This window comes from Piliocolobus tephrosceles, chromosome 17, assembly GCF_002776525.5.
Source record: "Piliocolobus tephrosceles isolate RC106 chromosome 17, ASM277652v3, whole genome shotgun sequence".
In the NCBI taxonomy this organism is placed as follows: Eukaryota; Metazoa; Chordata; class Mammalia; order Primates; family Cercopithecidae; genus Piliocolobus; species Piliocolobus tephrosceles.
Window position 1 is genome coordinate 11322301 of NC_045450.1, and position 24796 is coordinate 11347096.

Below are 24796 nucleotides of genomic sequence, written 5' to 3' on the forward strand. Positions count from 1 at the left end.
AAAAAAAAAAAAAAAAAAATAGTAGCTGGGTATGGTTCCGGGTGCCTGTAATCTCAGCTACTTGGGAGGCTGAGGCAGGAGAATAGCTTGAACCCAGAATGAGGAGGTTGCAGTGAGCCAAGATTGCGCCATTTCGCTCCAGCCTGGGCGACAAGAGCGAAACTCTGTCTCAAAAAACAAAAAACAAAAAAAAAAGTGAGGTAACTTATGCAAAGACTAAAACAGTGTCAGGCACACAGTAAGTGCTGAATTAAAGCTAACTTTGGCTGGGCGCAGTGGCTCAAACCTGTAATCCCAACACTTTGGGAGAGTAGGGAGGGAGGATCACTTGAGCCCCAGAGTCTGAGACCAGCCTGGGCAGCATAGTGATGACCCCATGTTTACAAATAATTTAAAAATTAGCCAGGTGTGGTGGCATGCACCTGTGGTCTCTGCTACTCAGGAGGCTGAGGCAGGAGGATTACCTGAGCCCAGGAGGTCGAGGCTGCAGTGGGCTATGATCATGCCACTGCACTCCAGCTTGGGCGACAGAGCAAGACTCTGTCTTAAAACAAGATAATTTTTTAAATGAAATTAATGACAAGGACATGGTGGGGGACTGCAAACAGATGTTTTCACAGGGAGTTCACAGTCCTGCCAGTGACGGAGCAGGTCTCCTTCTTGGTTTATTGAAAAGTTAAGGAAAATGTGGATAATTCATGTCCAGGGACCTGCAGCCAACAGAAAAAAGCCCCTGCCTTCCTCTACTCAGAGCTGCTCTAATACAGAAGCCACAAGCCACATGGGGTGACTGAGCACTTGAATGGTGGCTTAATATGAGTTGAGATGAGCTGTCAGTGTTAGTTATACAATGGATTGCAAAGACGCGGTATGAGCAAAGGTCCTGAGGCAGGAGGTTATCTGGCATGTCTAGGAATAGCAGGGCAGTGAGTGGGAGATGAAGGCAGCGATCTGATCTTGTAGTGTCTGTTTCTGTGTCTGTCACCCCACTCGACTGTTGCTTCCTTTGGTAGGGGCTGCATCTGCCTTGTATGTCTCCATAGCCCCAGGGGCTGGCACGGCATCTGGCATATAGTAGGTGCTTACTACATGTTTGTTGAATGAATGAATGAATGGATGGATGGATGGATGGATGGATGGATGTTAGTGGTAACTAAATGCAGCTGAGTTAAACTGAGCCCAAGGAGAGAGAGGACCAAATGCCTGCTGTAGTGGACACTGGTGTGTGCCCAGGTCCCCCCTCTAGACAGATGCAGTCACTCCCCAGCTGCTGGGAGAGCTGGTGGCTGATGGTTAGTGCCCAGGTGAGTCCCTCGCTAGGCATGGCACCCTAGACCCCCCACCCCACAGGACAGCACACCTTCAATGACTGTTGAATATGGAGTGCAAAAGCCCGGCCCCCTTTTCCCCAGGCAGGACAGCTCTACAGTGCTATTCCAGTTCCAGAACTTTCCCCAGGGATAACTGAGGCTTTTGTTGTGACTGCATCACAGCTCAACTCCTCGGCCTGGTCCTGCTGACCTCACTCCCACGCAGGTGCTGCCTCCAAGAGCACTCCTCAGTAAACCTGCTCACTCCTCTGTGGGTTCCTTGGGAACCTGACCTGTTACCCTTCTAAAGCCATAACCGTGTCATTCATTCGTTCGTTCATTCAATAAGTATGTACTGAACAGCTATGCCCCAGGCATTGTTTTGGGATCCAGCAGCAACCCCAAACAGACCAGGACTGTTTGGCCATCGAGTTTTTAGATTTCACCAAGACTGAATGTCATCATCTCCAGCCTCCCCATGGCCATGTTACCCCTGGGAGGCCTGGCTGCTTCAGCTCCCTAGACGGGCCCTTAGAAGGTGTGGACAGGTGTGGGGACAGGAAGGGAGCAGACCCAGGAGCCCAGGTCTGTGGAGTCAGGCAGATCCAGGCTCGAATTCAGCTGAGTACTTTTTTGCATTTCCCTAGTGACTAATGATACTGAGCATCCTTTCCTGTGCTCACTGGCCATTTGTATACGGTGTTGGTCCACTTTCGTTGCTATAAAGGAATACTTGAGGCTGGGTAACTCATAAAGAAAAGAGGGTCGGGCGTGGTGGCTCACACGTATAATCCCAGCACTTTGGGAGGCCGAGGTGGGTAGATCACTTGAGGTCAGGAGTTCAAGACCAACCTGGCCAACATGGTGAAACCTCGTCTCTACTAAATATACAAAAATTAGCTGGGTATGGTGGTGCGTGCCTGTAGTCCCAGCAATTTGGGAGGCTGAGACAGTCAAGCCACTGCACTTCAGCCTGGGTGACAAAGCGAGACTCCCTCTCAAAAAAAAAAAAAAAGAAAAGAAAGGGCCAGGCGCGGTGGCTTATGCCTGTAATCTCAGCACTTTGGGAGGCTAAGGTGAGAAGATTACTTGAGCTCAGGAATTTGAGACCAGCCTGGGCAACATAGCAAGACCTCGTCTCTATTATAAATAACAACAAAAAGTTAGCTACCAAAACTTAGGTGGCGTGCACCTGTAGTCCCAGCTACTTGGGAAACTAAAGTGAGAGGATCACTTGAGTCTGGGAGACTGAGGCTGCAGTGAGCTATGATCACACCATTGCATTCGAGCATGGGTGACAGAGTGAGATCCTGTCTCAAAAAATAAACTAATAAAGAAAAGAGGTTTATTTGGCTCACAGTTCTGCAGGCTGTACAAGCATGGCACCAGTATCTGTTCGGATTGTGGTGAGGCCTCAGGAAGCTTTTACTCTTGATGGAAGGCAGAGCGGGAGCAGGCATGTCACGTGGTGAGAGAGAAGGGAGGAGGTGCCAGGCTCTTTTAAACAACTAGACCTCAGATGAACTCATAGAGAACTCATTGCTGCAAGGACAGCACCAAGTCATTCATGAGAGATCTGCCGCCATAACCCAGACACCTCCCACTAGGCCCAACCTCCAATACTGGAATGATGTCACATTTCAACATGAGATTTGCAAGGAAAAACCACATCCAAACCATACCATATACCTTCTTTGGAGAAATGTCTGTTTAAGTCCTTTGCTCATTTTTAAATTGTTTTTTTTGTTGTTGTTGTTGTTGAGTTGCAAGTGTTCTTTATATATTCTAGATACTAGACCCTCATCAGATATATGACTTGCAAATATTTTTTCCCATCCTGTGAATTGTCTTTACTTTTTGGATAATGTCCTTTGATGCACAAAAGTTTTTACTTTTTATAAAGTCCAATTTATTTTTTTCTTTTATTGCTTGTGCTTTTGCTGTCATCTCTAAGGCTCCATCGCCAAACCCAAGGTTGTGAACATTTACCCTTCTGTTTTAGGAGTTTTCCAGTTTTAGCTCTTATATTTTGGCCTTTGGTCCTTTCTATATATAGAGAGGTTGAACTTTCTTCTTTTTCTTATTGTTCTGGCATTATTTATTAAATGATTCTTTTCCCACGGAATGATCTTGTTGGCCCTTGTTGAAAAGCCATTGGGGGCCGGGTGCGATGGCTCATGCCTGTAATCCCAGTACTTTGGGAGGCCAAGGTGGACAGATCACCTGAGGTCAGAAGTTTGAGACCAGCCTAGCCAATATGGTGAAACCCCATCTCTACTAAAAGTACAAAGATGGCTGTGCGTGGTGGCTCATGCCTGTAATCCCAGCACTTTGGGAGGCTGAGGCGGGCGGATCACCTGAGGTCAGGAGTTCGAGACCAGCCTGACCAACATGGAGAAACCCTGTCTCTACTAAAAATACAAAATTAGCTGGGCGTGGTGGCACATGCCTGTGATCCCAGCTACTAGGGAGGCTGAGGCAGGAGAATCGCTTGAACCTGGGAGGCAGAGGTTGCAGTGAGCTGAGATCACACCATTGCACTCCAGCCTGGGCAACAAGAGTGAAACTCCACTTAAAAAACAAAAAACAAAACAAAACAAAAAAACAAAGATTAGCTGGGCGTGGTGGTGCATGCCTGTAGTCCCAGCTACTCAGGAAGCTGAGGCGGGAAAATTGCTTGAACCTGGGAGGCGGAGGTTGCAGTGAGCCGTGGTCACGCCACTGCACTCCAGCCTGGGTGCCAGAACAAGACTTTGTCTTGAAAAGAAAAAAAGAAAAGGAATAGATGTATGGATTTATTTCTGGACACTCATTCTATGCTCTGGATCTATATATGTCTTTTCTTATGTCAGTACCACACAGGTTTGATTATTGTAGGCTTAGGGCCTTTTTGAGCCTCAGTTTATTTTTCTCCTATAAAGGGAGGGCAGAAGTAGGTCTCTGGCAGGGGTTTTGGATGAAACTGGCAGGGGTTTTGGATGAAATGAGCTGGAATATACCATAGCGCTAGCAGCGTGCTTGGCCTATAGTAGTAGAGGAAGCATTACTGTTATTATCATATGCAAGATGTAGGTTGTGCTTAAAGCCTCCTCCAGAGAGCTGGAAATGTGTAACAGTCAGTTTAGGCTTTAAAACAAAATACCATAGACTAGGTAACTTACGACAGAAATATATTGCTCATAATTTCTTTTTGAGATGGGATCTTGCTCTGTTGCCTAGGCTGGGGTGCAGTGGTGCAGTCACAGCTCACTGCAGCCTCTACCTCCTGGGATCATATGATCGTCCCACCTCAGCCTCCCAAAGTGCTGGGATTACAGGTGGGAGCCACTGTGCCCAGGCTGCTCATAGTTCTGGAGGTGGGAAGTCCAAGATCAAGGCACTGGGAGATTCAGTGTCTGGTAAGGACTCAAATTCTGGCTCACTGTGTCCTCACAAGGTGGAAGGGGCAAAAGAGCTCTCCGGGGACCCCTCTTAAAAGTACACTAATCCCATTCATGAGGGCTCCACCCTTATTAATGAGACTTAACCACCTCACAAAAGACCTACCTCCTAACACTTTCACATTGGGAATTAACTTTCTTTTTCTTTCCCTTTTTAAAATTTTCTTCTTATATTTTTTCCTTTTTTTTTTTTTTTTTTGAGATGGAGTGTTGCTCTTGTCGCCCAGGCTGGAGTGCAGGGGCACAATCTTGGCTCACTGCAGCCTGCGCCTCCCAGGTTCAAGCGATTCTCCTGTCCAAGCCTCCTGAGTAGCTGGGATCACAGGTACCCACCACCACGCCCAGCTAATTTTTGTATTTTTAGTAGAGATGGGGTTTCACCATGTTTGCCAGGCTGGTCTTAAACTCCTGAGGTCACTCCTGCACACCTTGGCCTCCCAAAGTGCTGGGATTACAGGCGTGAGCCACCACATCCGGTCTCTTCTAGTTTTTTGAGACTATGCAATAAATCATAGTTAACCATATACAGCGGAACATAGGAATTTGGGGGGAGAGGGCACACACATTCTGTTCACACCATGGCCGTGTGCCGTGGACAGCAGACATCACCATCGGTGCGGAGGCCCAAGAGTGTCAGTCATCAGGCACTGAGGTGTGACTTTACCCTATTCTACCCACGCTCCCTTGAGCCCAGCCCTGGGCCTGAGTGAAGTGGACAAAAAGGGACACCTCTTGAGGCCAAGATGCATCAGCTTTCACATGACCTGGTGATACTCTGTGAGTGAGACAGCAGGAAGTTTGCTTGTCACTGAGTGGGGGAGGGCTGGGCCCCAGAATCATTCTAGGGTCCCACCCCCAGATATTCCAATGCTGGAAGGCTGTGCTGCGGCCCTGGGACCTACAGTTGTTCCCAGATGTTGTGTTATTGAAAGAACTGTGCAGTGAACATCAATCACCCACCATGGGGATTCCACAATGCACAGTTGACTCTAGTTGCCTTATCTCAGCTGTAGCCACCTGTCCTTCCCTCTGTCCACCTATCCATCCACCTTATTTCTTGTTGCATTGCAAAGTAAGTTGCATCCAAAGTAAGAGACATCCATCCACTGCCCCCTTTGCATACTTTGGCAGGCATTTCATTAAATATAGTTCAAAATGTGTGAGTGTGTGTGTGTGTGTGTTTTCATAAAACCTGTATTTCAAAAAGAAATTTCCCAGAGTATTCTTCCATGGTGCCAATCCAGGATAGTGGGTAAGACGTTATGTTAAGAACCACCATCCTAGGCCGGGCGCGGTGGCTCAAGCCTGTAATCCCAGCACTTTGGGAGGCCGAGACGGGCGGATCACGAGGTCAGGAGATCGAGAGCATCCTGGCTAACACAGTGAAACCCTGTCTCTACTAAAAAATACAAAAAAAACTAGCCGGGCGAGGTGGCCGGCGCCTGTAGTCCCAGCTACTCGGGAGGCTGAGGCAGGAGAATGGCGTAAACCCGGGAGGCGGAGCTTGCAGTGAGCTGAGATCCAGCCACTGCACCCCAGCCTGGGCGACAGAGCGAGACTCGGTCTCAAAAAAAACAAAAAACAAAAAAACAAAAAACAAAAAAACCACCATCCTGATTATTGAGACACCTGAGAAGAACCCTTTGTAAGGATTCCCAGGGTAGGGATTGGTTCCTGGCTCTACCTCCTCCTAGCTGTGTGGTCTGGGGTAGGTCACATCACCTGTCCAAGCCTCAACGTCCTCATCTCTAAATTGGGCTTAAGAGAAGTATCTACTGGCCCGGCGCAGTGGCTCACACCTGTAATCCCAGCACTTTGGGAGGCCGAGGTGGGCGGATCACGAGGTCAGGAGATCGAGACCATCCTGGCTAACACAGTGAAACCTCGTCTCTACTAAAAATACAAAAAAGTAGCTGGGCGTGGTGGCGGGCGCCTGTAGTCCCAGCTACTCGGGAGGCTGAGGCAGGAGAATGGCATGAACCTGGGAGGCGGAGCTTGCAGTGAGCCGAGATTGTGCCACTGCACTCCATCCTGGGCGACAGAGTGAGACTCCTTCTCAAAAAAAAGAAAAAAAAAGAAAAAAAAAGGAAAATTATCTACTTCTTAGGGTTGTCATGAGGAGTAACTGAGTCTCTGCACATGAAGTACCTGGCATGGAGCTTGGCACATAGTAAGGGCTCAGCTAATAACAGCCTTTGCTATTACGAAGATGTCACTGTATGGATACCCTTCCAGAACAACCCATTTTCTTTTTTGTTTTTTCCTTCAAGACAGAGTTTTGCTCTTGTCGCCCAGGCTAGGGTGCAGTGACACGATCTCAGCTCACTGCAACTCCGCCTCCTGGGTTCAAGTAATTCTTCTGCCTCAGCCTCCCAAGTAGCTGGAATTACAGGCATGTGCCATCGTGCCCAGCTAATCTTTGTATTTTTAGTAGAGATGGGGTTTCACCATGTTAGCCAGGCTGGTCTCGAACTCCTGATCTCAGATGATCCGCCCATCTCGGCCTCCCAAAGTGCTGGGATTACAGGCGTGAGCTACCACGCCCCGCCCAGAACAACCCCTTTTCTTAGTGCAGTAGGGTTCTTTGTTTCTGGAAACCAGAAGCATTTTTGACCTGATCAGCCTGGGAACTGGTGAACAGGCAGATTGAGGATAAAGCCAAGGCCTACAATTCCTGTCGCCTTACCTTTGTCCTCACTGGTGCAGGTGGCAGGAAGCCCCTTCCAAGGATATTTGATCTCACTGAGGGGCTGGAGCTTGGGGAGGCTGGCGCAGGGGGTTGCTTCAGGCCTGAGCGTGAGGGTGATGCATTGTGGTGCGGGGGAGGGGAATAATCCTCCCTGGAGGGGAGGCTTACCCAACATGTGTCAACAGACCCCAGTTGTCTGCTCATGACTGTAATTTAAGATGACGATTTTGCAACTCCTGGAGCTGGTAAAACACTACAGCCCCTTGGGTGTTTTGCAGGAGATTTAAAGAGCTGCATATTAGTGAACACGCAGGCTGCCTTGGTGCCTGGAGCAGAGCTCACGTTCTAGAGAGAATTTGCAGATTGGAAGCCCATGGGCCAGAATCAGTCCACGGATGACTTTGAGGGGCACGAGGTTTGTTTTTGTTCCTTTGTTTTAGAATTGAATTCGTTGCCAGCATTTTTTTTTAAACATGGAGGTTATACATGAAAATGTCTTGAGCCGGGTGCGGTGGCTCACACCTGTAATCCCAGCACTTTGGGGGGCCAAGGCAGGTGGATCATCTGAGGTAGGGAGTTCGAGACCAGCCTGGCCAACATGGTGAAACCCCATCTCTACTAAAAATACAAAAAATTGGCCGGGTATGGTGGCAGGTGCCTGTATTCCCAGCTACCTGGAAGGCTGAGGCAGGAGAATCACTTGAACCTGGGAGGTGGAGGTTGCAGTGAGCTGAGATCACGCCATTGCACTCCAGCCTGGGTGACAGAGTGAGACTCCATCTAAAACAAAAACAAACAAAAGAAAATGTCTTGAAAAATCAGATCTAGCCACAGTGGGCCCACAGTCCTGCATGACAACCATTGGCTGAGTGTGCTGGACCCCTTGTGCCAGGACATCAGGCAGCCAGTTTACCCCGCTACACCAGGGTTACCTGTCTGTCTGCTGCTGACAACTTAGTTTGAGAACCCAGGCTTTACTGGTAAGATAGACACAGACTCAACTATTTATGGTTCAAAACAGAGGGCAGTGAGTATTGTAGCTTAGGGCAGTGGTTCTCCATAGAGGTGATTTAGCTCCCTCGGGGACAGTGGCAATGTCTGAAGACATATTTTGCTTGTTGCAACTTGAGGAGGGTGCCATGGTATCTCGTGGGTGGAGAGCTGGGATACTGCTCAGCATCCTGCAGTGCACAGGACAGCCCCCATCACAAAGATTATCCAGCCCCAATATCAGTAGGGTGAGGTTGGGAAACCATGGATTAGGGGCACCGGCAAACTGGCCTGGAGGGAAGAGGTTCATTCCAGTCGTGGGGCTCAAGAAAGTCTCCCTGAAGAGAAGAGGTCTTGCTGGTGAGCAGGCGCTTGATGACTAAGCCAGGTTTCAACTGAGGGTGATTGACCGGGAGGCATGTCAGGCAGAGAACAAACAATACAAGCGAAGGTCTAGAGGCACCTTTGATGGGTGGAGGTGGGTGAGAGTGTGAACAGTGAGATGGAGCCTGTGGTTCAAGATACATGAAGTTTGGGGTCAGCTGAATTTGGGTTTGAGTTCTGACTCTTACCACTCACTAGCCATGTGGCTTCAGGCTTGTCATTGGCTTGAACCTCAGCTTCATCATCTGTAAAATGGGGATAAGAAATGAGGTTATATAGGGCCAGGCTCATCTATCCGAAGTCCTCCCTTTCTACTCTGCGTCCCAGCCATTCTCAACTACTGGCAGTTTGCTACATGCTTCTTGCTTTCTCTCCCCTGTCTGCCCCCTCCACGTGTAGTTCCCTCTGCCTGGAAAGCTCACATTCCAGATGTGTGGATTACACCATCAAGGTGTTATAAACCCAGTGCTGATATGCCCAGACTTGTTTTGAAAAGACCACTGTGCCAGCAACAGGGTGTTGGGCTTGTGGGAGTGGGGTAGGGAATCTAGAGGCCAAGGCAATGATGGGGAATTCCCAGGCTCATACAAGAAGCCTAGGAGCTTCTGCCTTCACCCTAACTCCCTTCCCCATCACTTCTCTGGCCTTAAGGTACCTTGGGAGAAGGTCAGTGAGGACCCACCGGGCATGAACGGGTTGGATTGTCTCTTGGTTAATGTTCCTGCTCCCTTCTCAGCGTAGGAGCCGGGTTCTTTATAGGTCAGGGTTGAGGTGTTGTATTAGTCTGTTCTCACACTGCTATAAAGAACTACCTGAGACTGGAGAGTTTATAAAGGAAAGACGTTTAATTGACTCACAGTTCCACAGGGCTGGGAGGCCTCAGGAAACTTACAATTATGGCAGAAAGGGAAGCAAACATGTCCGTCTTATGTGGCGGCAGGAAGAAGAAGTGCCGAGCAAAGGGGGAAAAGCGCCTTATAAAACCATCAGATCTTGTGAGAACTCACGCACTATCACAAGAACAGCATGGGAATACCCGCCCCCATGATTGAATTACCTCCCATGGGGTCCTTCCCATGGTATGTGGGGACTATGGAAAGTACAATTCAGCAAGAGATTTGGGTGGAGACACAGCTAAACCATATTAGGTGTAGAGGCCAAAACCTCATAGAGGCTATGGGCCAGCCCCCTGGCTTCCCTAAGCCTCAGTTTCCTCACCTGTGTAGAACAGTCTTTTCAGGGTCTGTGGGGGTACATGGGATACTTCCTACAAAGTTCTTACAATAGGACCTGGCTCAATTTTATAAAAATGAAGCTCTTGGCCGGGTGTGGTGGCTCACGCATGTAATCCCAGCACTTTGGGAGGCTGAGGCAGGCAGATCACGAGGTCAGGAGTTTGAGACTAGCCTGGCCAATATGACGAAACCCTGTCTCTACTAAAACATACAAAAATTAGCCAGCCATGTGGCGTGTACCTGTAATCCCAGCTACTCAGGAGGCTGAGGCAGGAGAATCACTTGAACCCAGGAGGCAGAGGTTGCAGTGAGCTGAGATTGTGCCACCGCACTCCAGCCTGGGTGACAGAGTAAGACTCCGTCTCAAAAAAAAAAAAAAAAAGAAAGAAAGAAAAATCAAGCTCTTAGTGAATACTCTGAATGCCCGGGACTGCAGGAGGCCCTGAGAATTCAAAGTCTCTCTCAAGAACCAACCTTGACTTTAAGGATTGCCTGATTTAGGATTTGTGGACTTTGCTGACTGGGGACATCCAATTTTTAGGGAGAAATTACCGGGAATTTTATTTGAAAGATGTGCACAAAGATTTAGCTTTTACAGGTGGATCACGAGGTCAGGAGATTGAGACCATCCTGGCTAACATGGTGAAACCCCGTCTCTACTAAAAAAATACAAAAAATTAGCCGGACGTGGTGGCGGGCGCCTGTAGTCCCAGCTACTTGGGAGGCTGAGGCAGGACAATGGCGTGAACCTGGGAGGCGGAGCTTGCAGTGAGCGGGGATCGCACCACTGCACTCCAGCCTGGGCGACAGAGGGAGACTCCGTCTCAAAAAAAAAAAAAAAAAATGTGATAAGACAAATCAAGTATTATGCAGTAATTCAAGAGGAAGCAGATGGATATTTGCTGATACTGAAAGATGTTCATTATTAAGTGAAAACAATATACAAAACACTATTTATATATCAGTAATAGGCCAGGCGTGGTGGTTCACACCTGTAATCCCAGCACCTTGGGAGGCCAAGGAGGGAGGATTGCGTGATCCCAGGAGTTCAAGACCACCTTGGGCAACATGGTAAGACCCCGTCTCTACAAAAAACACAAAAATTAGCTGGACGTGGTGGTGCACGCCTGTAGTCCCAGTTACTCAGGAGGCTGAGGTGGGAGAATCACCTATGCCCGGGAGGTGAACGCTGTAGTGAGCTGTCACTGTGCCACTGCACTCCATCCTGGGTAACAGAGACCCTGTCTGAAAACACACACACACACACACACACACACACACACACACACACACATTTTAAAACCTGGAGGCTAATATACCTCAAAATTAACAGTGGATATCTAATAAGTGGCTTTTACAATATTTTCTTATTCTACATTTTCCCTATTTTTTTTTACAATAAATGTGCATTTCTTTTGTGAAGATAGCAATATATTTTATTAACCTTAAAATTATTTGATGCTATTAAAATATAAATAAAAATAATAATAAAATAAAGGGCAAGTTTGCCAGCTCCCCCCGTCTCCCTCCCCAGCCTTATCTCCTGACTGGATTATTGATCACTCTCAATAAATACGGACTTTTAATTCGTTTCAGTATTTACTAACCTCAGAACAAGGCCATGTAAAGATGAATAATCATACTCTGCAGGTGATCTGCATGCACGCCAAATTTTGAGATGCGTTGAAAGAGGAAGTTCTTTACCTCTCTGCCTTCCATTATTTATTCTCATTTAACCCATTTCCTCCATTCATTCCTGAGAGCGTTTATTTACTTTTATCTACGCATGCGCAATCCTGGCTGCTAGCGAAGGCCGGTTCGCCAGGCGGTCCCGCCTTCTGACGTCGACCATTGGCCGGCTCTGCCAGCACGCTCCTGATTGGTGGTTGCGGGCCGGGCCCCGCTGCTTCTCAAAGTTGGCGGGAAAGCGGCGGCGAGGCGGAATGGCGGCGACTGCGGACTCGTTCTCAGGCGGCCCCGCGGGGGTGCGGCTGCCTAGGTCGCCACCACTCAAGGTGCTGGCGGAGCAGCTGCGGCGCGACGCGGAGGGCGGCCCGGGCGCGTGGCGGCTGTCGCGAGCGGCGGCGGGCCGCGGGCCGCTGGACCTGGCGGCCGTGTGGATGCAGGGCAGGGTAGTGATGGCGGACCGCGGCGAGGCGCGGCTGCGGGACCCGAGCGGGGACTTCTCGGTCCGCGGCCTGGAGCGGGTGCCGCGCGGGCGGCCCTGCCTAGTCCCAGGTAATGCCCGAGCCTCACTGGGCGTCCTCTTCCCTGCTGTCCGCCGAGAGGTTGCCGAGGCCAGATTCTATCCGGGTCTTGACAATCGACGGGGGCGGGGGCGGGGCGTATCTGCCCCTCCTCCGGGCCTCTGCCCCTGCGGGTCCCCACTTAGGTACCCTTGCTGCGGTCCCTCCTCGGTGAAGTTGATCTGATGATAAGCAGTCCCTTCAACAAATACAGATTTCTGGGACTCTCCCACCTCTAGTGGGAATCTTCTGGGGAGGGACCCAGGCACCTGCATTTGTCACAAGCCTCCTCCCCCAGTTGATTTCCTTGTTCGCCATCAAGTTTTGGGAAAGACTGTCCTGGGAAACTTCTGTTCATCCTTAACGTCTCAATTCAAATGTACCTTGGCTGCAGCTCACTGGTGTTTGCCTCTTTTCTTTTTTTTTTTTTTTTTGAGATGGAGTCTCACTCTGTTGCCCCGGCTGGGGTGCAGTGGTACGACCTCGGCTCACTGCAGCCTCCACCTCCCGTATTCAAGCGATTCTCATGCCTCAGCCTTCCGAGTAGCTGGGATTACAGGCATGCTAATTACCACACCCGGCTAATTTTGTATTTTTTAGCAGAGACTGGGTTTTGCCATGTTCGCCAGGCTGGTCTGGAACTCCTGGCCTCAAGTGATCTGCCCACCTCGGCCTCCCAAAGTGCTGGGATTACAGACGTGAGCCGCTGTGCCCTTCCTGCTACCTCTCTTAAACCATTGATGTTCAAGCTTGAGCGTGCATCAGTCTCTCCTGGAGGGCTTGCTAAAGCTGGGATGGCTGGGGCTCCACCCTCAGGGTTTCTGAGTCATGAGGTCCAGGTGGTGCTGGAAATTTGCAGTTGTAACCAGCTCCCAGGTGATGCTGATGCTGCTGGTCTGGGGACCATACTTTCGACTTATTAAATGTTTTATTTATTTGAGATAGGGGACTCACTGTGTTGCCCAGGCTGGCCTTGAGCTCAAGCAGTCCTCCTGCATCAGCCTCCTTGGGTAGCTGGGACTACAGGCCTACACCACCATGCCTGGTGTTTGGGGGCCATACTTTGAGAATCACTGGGCCAGACCAAGCTACTGGAGGGCTAGAGCTGTGTGGTCCTGACAACGGTATCCTCAGCATCTGGCCCAGTGCCTGACACATAAGTGCTCCAAGAACCAGTTGTCTTGAGTGACAGGCAGTGGGCATCCATCTCACTTGTTCCCTGGGATGTCAATTGAGCACATATTGTACATCAGCCTCCCATGTGCAGTGCTGGGCTGCAGCCGAGACCCAGATAAAGTCTGCTGGGAGACAGGCGGTAAGCAAATGTCCCAGAGAATCGCTGACCCCTGGGGAGCCGTGAGCAAGGTGCTGAGTGGCCCAGGGAGGCTTCTAGAGGATGTGAGGTCTGAGCTGAGGAGGTCTGAGGATCCATGGGCCTTCCCTCACCTCGGCTCCCTCCCCTGGGAAATCAAGCCAAGATCACTTCGTTGCTAAGGGCCCTTCCTGCTCAGTCTTGGAGTCTAACTAGAGATAAGTCAGTGATCTGGTCTGAGCTGCTTTGGTCTGGGACAGGCTTAGGTCGAATTTCTGGCTCCACTCCTTCCCAGCTGAGCTGCCTGGAGCACTTCTGTTAACTTTTCTGGACTTGTACTATTTTGTAAAAGGGAGTGAATCATTCCTGCCTGTTGTGTGGATTCAGTAAGTAAACAACTGCCTTAACACTGCACCTGGCTCGTAGTGAAGGTGCAAAACATTGGGACCTGTTTACTGCCACATGCTCCTGTTCCCTCCCCCGACCGCCTTATCCTTCAGCTTTCCCTCTCTTCCTGCCCTCAGCCCCAGCGTTGGTCTAGGATAGGGTCAGCAAACTACAGGCCTCCTCTTTTCACGTGTCCTGCGAACTGAAAATGCTGTTAAATGTTTTATTTATTACTATTATTATTTTTGAGACAGAGTCTCACTCTGTCTCTCTGGCTGTGCAGTGATGCAATCACGGCTCACTGCAACCTCCACCTCCTGGGTTCAGGCAATTCTTGTGCCTCAGCCTCCTGAGTAGATGGGATTACAGGCGTGCACCACCACACCCGGCTTATTGTTGTAGTTCTAGTAGAGATGGGGTTTCACCATGTTGGCCAGACTGGTTGGTCTCGAGCTCCTGGCCTCCCAAAGTGCTGGGACTACAGGCATGAGCCACTGCGCCTGGTGAGATTTCACATTTTTAAATGGTTGAAAAAAAAAATCATGACATGTGAAAAGCATATTACATTCAAGCATCAGTGTTCATAAGTAAAGTTTTATTGAAATACATTGGTAATTTACAGAATGTCTTGGGCGTCTGTCCCACTGCAGCTAGAGTTGAGTATTTGGGACAGAGACCCTGTGGTGGGAGAAGCACAAAATATTTACTATCTGGACCTTTACGGAAAAAGTTTGCCAACCCTTGGCCTTAGCCTTGGCCCAGCATGTAACCAATGCTGCTTGGTGTGTTGATTTGCAGGCGAAGCCCCTTGCAGGCAGGCTGGGGCAGTCTCCTGTCTGGTCTCAGCCCTGGCGTAAGCCTGGCATCTAGTAAATACTTCAGTGTTTGAACCAATGGGCATTGGTGAACCTGTCTGACATACCCACTGGCCTGAATGCCAGCTGGCAGGGGCCCTGTCATTTCCTCTTATTAATTAATACCGAGTCTAGCTTGACAAAGTTGAGTCACTGCCATTAGGCAGGGAGGCAGGTAGGTAATCGGGCCACTAAAACACAAAGTAATATTGCAGGCAAGAGTGAGGTGGCGCAGAGGAGGAACAGCTGATCCAGGCTTGAGGGCCCAGGGAACGCCTCCTGGAAGAGGCAGCCCCGAAGGATGCATTGGAGTTATCTATAAGGACCAACCCTCCTGGGTTGCCTGGGACTGAGAGCGTCCTGGGATGTGGGACTTGCAGTGTTAAAACTGAGGCGGAGCTTGCAGTGAGCTGAGATCCGGCCACTGCACTCCAGCCCGGGCGACAGAGCAAGACTCCGTCTCAAAAAAAACAAAAACAAAAACAAAAAACTGAAGACAGTTGGGCACCCTCTGTCAGTGTGCAGTGGCGGGAGATTGTGCAGCTCTATGGAACAGCCTGTGCAAAGGCTTGGAGGGGATAGAGCCCCGTGCCTTTGGGGAGCCTGAGGCAGCGGTGGAAGGTAGAATAGAGCCTCAGTGGCTGTCTGGAAGGACATGCCTGCTTCAAGATGGCCTTGAACTCTGCTCACCTCACTGCTGCTGCTCTAGTGCTGTTCCTCTACCACCTCTTCCTCTGGAACATCCAGGAGTTTGTTTCCATAAACCTAAGGTGCTGAAGAGGCGAGTTGAATGAGAAGCTCTTCCTGCCCTCAGGCTGCTGTCTGTGTGCAGGAGAATTGGAGAAACCATGCTTACCTAGATAGTGCTTGGATCAACTGAGTTCTGGAGGCAGGAGGTGGATTCAAGAATGTTGACTGCAGCATTGGGGTGGGGATGGTTTCGAAGAGGAGGAAGCTGGCAGGAGATGGGCCGGAGCCATTGGTATGGTCAGGGCAACCACGGGGTGGGGATGTGGGAAGGAGAGGGAGAGACAGTGGAGAGCTGCTTTGGAGTGGGAGAGGGTGTGGGTAGAACCTACAGGGCCAATTTGTGCCATCGCATGCCTTTGAGCTCATCTGGCTGGCTGTGTGTGCCTTCTTAGTAGATCCTGTTCCCCTCTCCTGGTTGGAATGCCCTTGGGCTTGTTCTTCTTTTCCTGGGCCTTTAGTCGTTCCACTTCTATGGGTTCCAACCCTACCAGCACTTTAGGCCCGTTCAGAGGGGATGGCAAGTGCATTTTCAGAACCAGTCTCTGTCACAGAGGGACCCAGGTGGAATATGGGGAGGAGTTCTGAGATACCTGAGCACATCCTGCCTGGGGTTGAACAGTGGAATCAGGGGTCAGCTTGCCTGGCTTCCTTCAGTCAAAGCCCCAGGCCCCCACGTACAGTGCAATGAAAGCAGCCTCACAGGGGCAGGCAGCGGGACTGGCACCGGGCCTGTCTTTCCTGCAGTGTTTGGAGTTTTCTTTTACACAATCGGGTTTTGTGTGGTTGAGACTGGCCAAGTTTTGCTTTCAAGGAGAGTCACTTCCCCAAGGGAATGGGAAGAGAGTCACAGTTAATATGTCATTAGATCATCCCGGTGGCAGCCGGCCCTGGTGTGGATTTGCTTGTATGTGCTGGAGGAGGTGGCAGGGATATGTTCCAGCAGTTGGAACAATGGGGTGGGGGGCTGCCTGCCCAGCCTTTTCGGCAACGTGGAGGGAAAATTGGATTTGCTTGGTCAGAGGGTGTCTGCAGAAAGAGGATGTGACCTGTGCACAGAAACCAGTCACATACCCTGTAGCGTTGAGAAAGGAACGGGATTAGAGGAAAGCTAAGGTTTTCTGCTCCTACCTCAGAGCAGGCTAATTATAGCTCACTCTGACGGGAGCGTCACCTCCATTCTTTGGGCATGATTACATTTTACATGACAGTTTTGTTTGGCCTAGCAAAATCAGAAACCAAAGAAAATGGCCGGGTTCGGTGGCTCATGCCTGTTAATCCCAGCACCTTGGGAAACCAAGGTGAGTGGATCATCTGAGGTCAGGAGTTCAAGACCAGCCTGGCCAACATGTGAAACCCTGTCTCTACTAAAAATAAAAAAGTTAGCTAGGTGTGGGGGCAGGCACTTATAATCCCAGCTACTCAGGAGACACAAGAATCGCTTAAACTCAGGAGGTGGAGGTTGCAATGAGCAACCTCCTGAGATTGTACCACTGTACTCCAGCCTGGGCGACAGAGCAAGACTCTGTCGCAAAAGAAAAAAAAAGAACATTACTATGGGCTTTTCTTCTTTTTCTAGGAAAGTATGTGATGGTGATGGGAGTGGTTCAGGCCTGCAGCCCTGAGCCCTGCCTGCAGGCTGTGAAGATGACAGACCTTTCTGATAATCCCATTCATGAAAGTATGTGGGAACTGGAAGTGGAAGATTTACACAAGAATATTCCTTAGATAATGTTGGAACTGTCGTTAAAAACAACCAAAATCCTGAAACTGTTTAGAAGCTTATAATGATGTGGATTTCATGGACATTTTTCAATGCGTATTTTTCAAAAGTTTCTCAGAGAGCCTTGCTTTGGTTGACCAAGGAGTCCGGATGTAGGAATGTTTAAGTCCTGGGATACTTCAGTGACACAGCCTCTGCCGCCCCTTGCTTTGCCTGTGTTCGCTGATGAAAAGCAGATGCTTGTGTTTCTTTTTCCTTCCTGGTTTGTGTGTGTTAATTCTCTCTCTCTCTCTCTCTCAGACACAGAAGTCTCATGTTGCATTTTCCAGATTTTGTGAGTGATGATACTTTTTCCATTTCTGCAGCATCCCTGTTTTACAATGCAAAATTTAAGCTCGGTTATTGCCCGTGGTGATTAAAGTGTGGTTATGGGCAGGAAGACAGACTGTGTGAAAAAGGAATGACATCAGGGCTCCTCATCTTCATTAGCAACTACCATAACCAGTTTGCAAGTCAAATGGCATATTTCCTAACGGCAGACACGGTGGCCCCTGAAAGACAACAGCTCCCTTTCTGCTTCGGACACCACTCAAACATTTAGACACGGCTCTATCCATTTTCCTAGCTAGAGAAGGTGATACCTTCTTTTATCACTCAGAGATGTTGAGACGTTTTCAGAATTTCTTGTTGAAATGAAAAACATCAAGATAAAGGACGCCTTTCAGGCATTAGCTAAACTTCTGCTGCATAACTTTGGGCGAGACATGGTGAGCCTCCTGGTTTAGAGTTCTTTTGTCTTTTTGTATGGAATTACTGTTTGCTGTGATTGTTTTGAATGTTGGGTTTCTGCTGTCTGCTTAGTACCCATGCCTGAATTTTCTGAGACTGTAAATACCAAGGGAGTTCGATTATGTTATGACATGATGGTAGACTTTCGTCTGGATTATTGACTTTCTACCTCTAATAAATTGTTTAATAAGCTGTATGGATTTTTTTTTACATAGACTTAAAAAAAAAAAAAACAGTTTTAGGTTTGCAGGAAAATGGAGGAGAAACTACAGCATTCCTATAAACTTCCCACTCACACCCCACTCCCAGTTTTTCCAGCTGTGAACATCTTTTATTAGGATGGTACATTTGATGAACCAATATTACGTTGTTATTAGCTGAAGTCTAGTTTACATTAGGCTTCATTCCTTCTCTTACACATTCTGTGGATTTTGCCAAATGCATAATAACATGTATCCACCATTACAGTATCATCCAGAACAGTTTCACTGCCCTAAAAATCCTCTGGGTTCCCCTTATTCACCCCTCCCCCTGCAACCCTGACAATCACTGATCTTTCTTTTCAGTTTTGCCGTTGCCAGAATATCACATAGTTGGATCATACAGTAAGTAATTTTTTCAGACTGGCTTCTTTCATTTACTATGCATACAAGATTCTTCCATATCTTTTTTTTTTTTTTTTTCTTTTTTAAGACAGTCTCACTCTTGCCCAGGCTGGAGTGCAGGGGCACAATCACAGCTCACCACAGCCTCAACCTCTCAGGCTCAGGTGATCCTCCCATCTCAGCCTCTCAGGTAGCAGGACTACAGGTACGTGTCACCATGCCTGGTTAATTTTTTTTTTTTTTTTTTGAGACGGAGTTTCACTCTGTCACCCAGGCTGGAGTGCAGTGGCGCGATCTCACCTCACGGTAAGCTCCGCCTCCTGAGTTCAAGCGATTCTCCTGCCTCAACCTCCGAGTAGCTGGGACTAGAGGCCATCATGCCCGGCTAATTTTTTGTATTTTTAGTAGAGATGGGGTTTCACCATGTTAGCCAGGATGGTCTCAATCTCCTGACCTTGTGATCCGCCCGCCTCGGCCTCCCAAAGTGCTGGGATTACAGGCATGAGCCACAGTGCCTGGGCCATGCCTGGTTAATTTTTTGTGTGTTTTTTGTAGAGAGAGGGTTTTGCCATGTTGCCCAGGCTGGTCTCAAACTCCTGGGCTCAAGCAGTCTTCCCCTCTCAGCTTCCTAAAGTGCTGGGATTACAGGTGTGAACTACTGTGTCTGGGATCCTCCAGGTCTTTTTGCAGCTTGTTAGCTCTTTCTTTTTTTAAAAAAATAAATGCCCATGCATACTACAACATAGAAACATGAATAATTCCTTAGGGACTCTTTTTTTGAGACAGAGTCTAACCCTGTCACCCAGGCTGGAGTGCAGTGGTGTGATCTCTGCTCACTACAACCTCTGCCTCCCAGGTTCAAGCAATTCTGCCTCAGCCTCCTGAGTAGCTGGGATTACAGATGTGTTCCACCATGCCCAGCTAATTTATTTATTATTTATTTTTATTTTTGTTTGTTTAAGATGGGGCCTTGCCCTGTCACCCAGGCTGGCATACAGTGGCGTAATCATGGCTCACTGCGGCCTCAACCTCCCAAGCTCAAGCAATCCTCACACCTCAGCCTCCTGATTAGCTGGGACTACAGGCATGAATTCCTGGGCTCAAGCTATCCTCCTGTCTTAGTCTCCCAAAGTGCTGGGATTACAGGCACAAGCCACCATGCCCGGCCAGCTCATTTCTTTTTATCACTGAATAATATTTCATTGTATGGATGCACCATAGTTTTATCTAATCCACCTATTGAAGGACATCTTACTTGACTCCAATCTTTGGTAACTACGAATAGAGCTGCTATAAACATTCATGCCCAGGTTTTGTGTGGGTGTAAGTTTTCAGCTCACTGGGGTAAATGCCTGGGAGTACAGTTGCTGGGCCATATGGTAAACCTGTGGTTAGCCTTGTAGAAACTGCCAGACTGCTTTTGCATGCTCACCAGCAATGAAGGGGAGTCGCTGTTCCACATCCTCGCCAGCACTGAGTGTTGTCAGTGTCTTGGGAGTGCTGTGCTTTTCAACTATTTTCTTTTTAAAGCAGGGTAGATTGCAAAGTGTGCATCGTTTTTGTTGCCCACATGAAGATTGTTTTGAACTGTTTCATGTTCACAGTTTGGGATTTTTCAGGCAATATTGCTGAGCTTTAACAGGAGCTTTGCAGTCCTGTGAACCTGAATTTGAGCCCTTCATCTGCCACTGACCTTGCCGCTCATAGGTGACTATGAGCAAGGTACCTAACTTCTCCGTTCTTTAGTTTCTTTATCTGTAAAATGCAGATTATGCCCAGCTCATAGCACTGGTGTGAGGAATAAATGATATGTGTGGACCACTTTTACATAGTATGTGACACTTAGTGGGCACCAAATCATTATTGCTGAAAGGATCGGTACGTTCTTACTTTCTTGCTTGTCTATACACACACACACACACACACACACACACACACAGATTGCAAAGATAGTACAAAGAGTTCCCATATACCTGTACCCAGCTACACCTATTATTAACATGTTAGTACAGTGCATTTGTTAAAATTAATGAACAAATATTGTGATGATATTAATCCGTCTGTACTTCATTCAGATTTCTTTGGGGTTTTCCTAATGTCCTTTCCTGTTCCAGGGTCCCATCTGGGACACCACATTCCATTTCGTCATCATGTCTCCCTAGGCTCTGTCCCTGGTGGGTCACTCAGTCAGTTGCTTTTAATTGCATGTAAATTTAATTTTGGTGCACACAATGAGATCTCTGTTTCAGAATTCTTGGGTTAAAACTTAGTCACAATGGCTGGATGCAGTGGCTCATGTCTGTAATCGCAACACTTTGAGAGGTCGAGGCAGGCTGATCACCAGAGGCCAGGTGTTCGAGACCAGCTTGGGCAACATAGTGAGTCCTCCATCTCTATTGAAAATACAAAAAAATTAGCCAGGCATGGTGGCATGCACCTGTAATCCCAGCTACTCTGGAAGCTGAAGTATGAGAATCTCTTGAACCTGGGAGGCGGAAGTTTCAGTGAACCAAGATTGTGCCACTGCACTCCAGTCTGGACAACAGAGCCAGACTCTGTCTCAAAAAAACAAAAAAAACAAAAAAAAGCAAATCTTATTCACAAATTATTATGGGACACCCAGTAGTAGCCCCTGAGCTAGATGTGTGGTAGACTCCCAAGACGTTAACCTGAAGTCTGCCCTACTGTGGCGAGACCTGCTTCTGTGCTAGAAAACAGACTCAAGTTGCCGAAAACCACCTGTACCATATCCTGCCCCATTTGTCCTCACCCAGCTTCTGGTAAATAATGTCCATTGAAAAATGCTGGTTGGGCTGACATGGTGGCCTAAGCGATAATGCATCTCAGGAGTGTGCTGGGGGGTGGAGGTAGGAAAAGGAGGGCACTGTGTGTTTTTTCTGACAGTCCCCTCAAAACTGCTGGTGGCTTGGTGCTGGAAGGCTGTCGCCTCAGCATGCTAGCTGAGCTGTGGTTTCTCTGAATGTTAATAACTTTCACTGTTTCGGCTTGAGTTTCCTCCTTGACATCACCAAATGAAAACATATGTCAGAGGTTTTGGGTTTCTGCTGCCAAATCCAAGTTGGTTTATCAGCCATCGCTCCCTGCCAGACAATGGAGGCTGTGTGCTGGGGCGGAGCTGCTTCCCCTTTGACATTGGCTCTTTTCTAAGAACCGAAAATAAGCAACTGAGGCTGTGACTTCACTTTTCTTGGAACTGCTTTACATTACCCCCAAAATGGAGAAAACCCTCATTTAGCAGCTTTTGGATTGCCAAGTTCTCTAATTCTTTCTGTTGCATATTCTTGTAATGCTCAAGTTTTACTGACAAATTCTTCTGCATCAGGTGAAGCAGGAAGGGGAAGGAAGGACCATGTGTGAAGTAACTGAGTGCTTTCTTGCCTGGCCTGTGGGTGTGTGGTTTCATGGTTGAGGAGAAAAAGCACCTGGAAGACACACTGTGTGTGGAATGCCTTCCAGTTTCAAGGGTGACAACCCTGCGATCTGCAGGTCAGCAGATGGCCTTGGGCTGGCGTTGCTAAACATCAGGCTACAGCCAAAACTTACAGAGCAGCCGCCTGCTGCAAGGATAAGGAGAAAAACGCATTTTCAGCAATAATGACCTACATTTAGTAGATATTTTGGAGCCCGTGCGAAAGGACATCTTCAAGGGGCCTCTGCCTCCTTGCGATAAGGCAGACAGTGATGTTAGTCAAACCTGGGGTCCAGTCCTGGTCCTGCCCGTTCCTGTCTGACTTTGGCCTTGGAAGTCAGTCTGTGAAGCGGAGACAATTCTTCCTTCAAAGGGTGGTAGCTGGTAAGTTCTTGGGAACGGAATTAGGTTTCCCCTCCTGAGAGTGGATCTCTGTAGATAGGCACACACGTTGTTCTGAAATCATCTCTTGCTATCTGTCCCTGTTGGAGGTGCTTCCAGTGACATCGTGATTGTGTCTTATTTATCTCATTATCCCTGCCCAGCATGGGGTCTTAAGTAACATACATGGGGGGTCGGTCGATGTTAGGACTGGCTGGGTTTTAGGCTGGAAGACAGAGGAAATATACAAGCAAAGGCACAGTGTCTTAAATTTACACTTGGCCCACAGCAGTTTTCAGATGAAAGGACACCCCTGCTTAGGAGGGCCTTTTGAATTGGCCGCCCTGTGTAGTTTATAGCAGGCCCAAGGGTGCTGGCTTGACTGTTGGGGAGTGCTGTTTAAGTACAGAGGAAAGACTTGGTAAAGACATAAAAGGGTGGAGGAAAGGGAGCGAGACAGCCGAGTCCAAAAAACGATTCATGTGGTTTGGACAGAATCTGAAATGAGAGTCCTTTGAGATTGACTGAACGTCTCTTGATAAAGAGTGCAAGTTCAGCTGGGCGCAGTGGCTCATGCCTGAAATTCCAGCACTTTGGGAGGCTGAGGCGGGCAGATCACCTGGGGTCAGGAGTTCAAGATCAGCCTGGCCAACATGGTGAAACCCCGTCTCGACTAAAAATATAAAAAATTAGCTGGGTGTGGTGATGTGTGCCTGTAATCCCAGCTACTCGGGAGGCTGAGGCAGGAGAATTGCTTGAACCCAGGAGATGGAGGTTGCAGTGAGTGGAGATCGCGCCACTGCACTCCAGCCTGGGCAACAGAGCAAAACTCTGTCTCAAAAATAAAAAAATAAAAATAAAAGAATGCAAATTCAACTAAGAGTTAAGTGCCAGGGACTGTGCTAGAAGCCGTCTCATGAGTTGCTTCATTTTACTGTCCCAGTACCCCTGGGAGGTCCGTTTCACCTCTCCCCTTTCACAGCTGTGAAAACTGCTGCCACAGAGATGAAGTCCTTTTTCCAGGGGCATCTAGCTGGCAGCCGAAGAGCCAGGTGGTGAACCCGTAGGTGCCCCTTGTCGTTAAGGACACTTGTTGTGGTTGGCCAGGACCAGGCCCTTCCCTAGGGCAGCTCTTGCCCAGGGCAGCTCTGGGAGCTGATGGTCTCTACACGGGCGCTGGCCCCCTCTGCTGGTCTGTGCATGGAAAATGGGATGACAACCAGTCACCAGAAAACAAGGGCACAGAATGGAGCAAAGGAATGAAATGAGGCCATGAGAAGCTTCACCCGGTCTACCCAGGAGTTCTGCTCATTATGGCCAAGCTGAGGTGGGGGTGGAGAGAGTGCTGGATTTGGCAGTCGGATTCTGAGGGGCTTGCAGTGGGGCCAGCCCCACTGTTCCTTCAGGGGATGACCTGGGGTGGGTTATTTCACTGCCCGTACTTCTGATGTCCATAGAGAAGGGATGACGTGGGGTCAGAGAGGTTAAATAATTCGTTCAAATGACTGTTCACTGGGATCCAGTGCTTCAAAGTTCACTTTAGTGGCCTTTCTGTCGCCAAGCACCTGCTGGGTTCCAGACTCTGGATACACGAGGTAAACGAGACACGTGGCTGCCCCCTGTGCTCATGGTATCGTCTTGGACCTCCCATTCCTCTTTATCGTTCCAGTTTAAGCCCGAGAAAGTCCCATGCTTTTAACAATTTGTGTGGTTAGATTGGGCTCACCTGGGTATCCAGGCTCATCTTCCCGTCCTAATGCCCTGACTAATCGCATCTGCAAAGTCTTGCTATGTAAGGTAACATATTCAGAGGTTCCCGGGATTAGGGTGTGGACATCATTGTGTGGGGAGGGACATTCTGCCTACCTAGTCGGCCCTCTAGACCCCAATGATGTGTGTTCATGCCAAATACAAAATACATTCACCCTGCCCCAAGGCCTCATCCCATTATAACATCAACTGAAGAGTCCCAAATCTACTCTAAATCTCGTCATCTAATCACCTCAATCTAGTACTGGAGAGGCTTTGGGTATGACCCATCCTGGGCAGTTTGTCTCCTGTGAACCTGGAACTCACTAAACCAGTTACCAGGCCCTGAAGTGTAGTGGGCGGCCGCCCAGAGGAGCACAATCCAGTTCTGTCCCTGATCCAAGGGACCTGAGATGTGATATGGGCAAGAAAGATAAGGAAGAAACAATGAGGCTGTACACCCAGAAATACCAAACCACCAAGCCTCCCTCCCTCCTGGTCACACAGGACAGGGAAAGGAGTTTC

General features: G+C 48.7%; 1 protein-coding gene across 1 annotated transcript; it reads left to right on the top strand.

The window, feature by feature from the left end:
* The first annotated feature begins 11971 nt into the window (after positions 1-11971).
* RMI2 (RecQ mediated genome instability 2) lies at positions 11972-18300 on the top strand. Its single transcript, XM_023231104.1, has 2 exons — positions 11972-12286; positions 17174-18300. Exons 1-2 carry the CDS (start codon positions 11992-11994, stop codon positions 17320-17322), a joined length of 444 nt encoding a protein of 147 aa, XP_023086872.1. The 5' UTR covers positions 11972-11991; the 3' UTR covers positions 17323-18300.
* The last annotated feature ends 6496 nt before the right edge of the window (positions 18301-24796 follow it).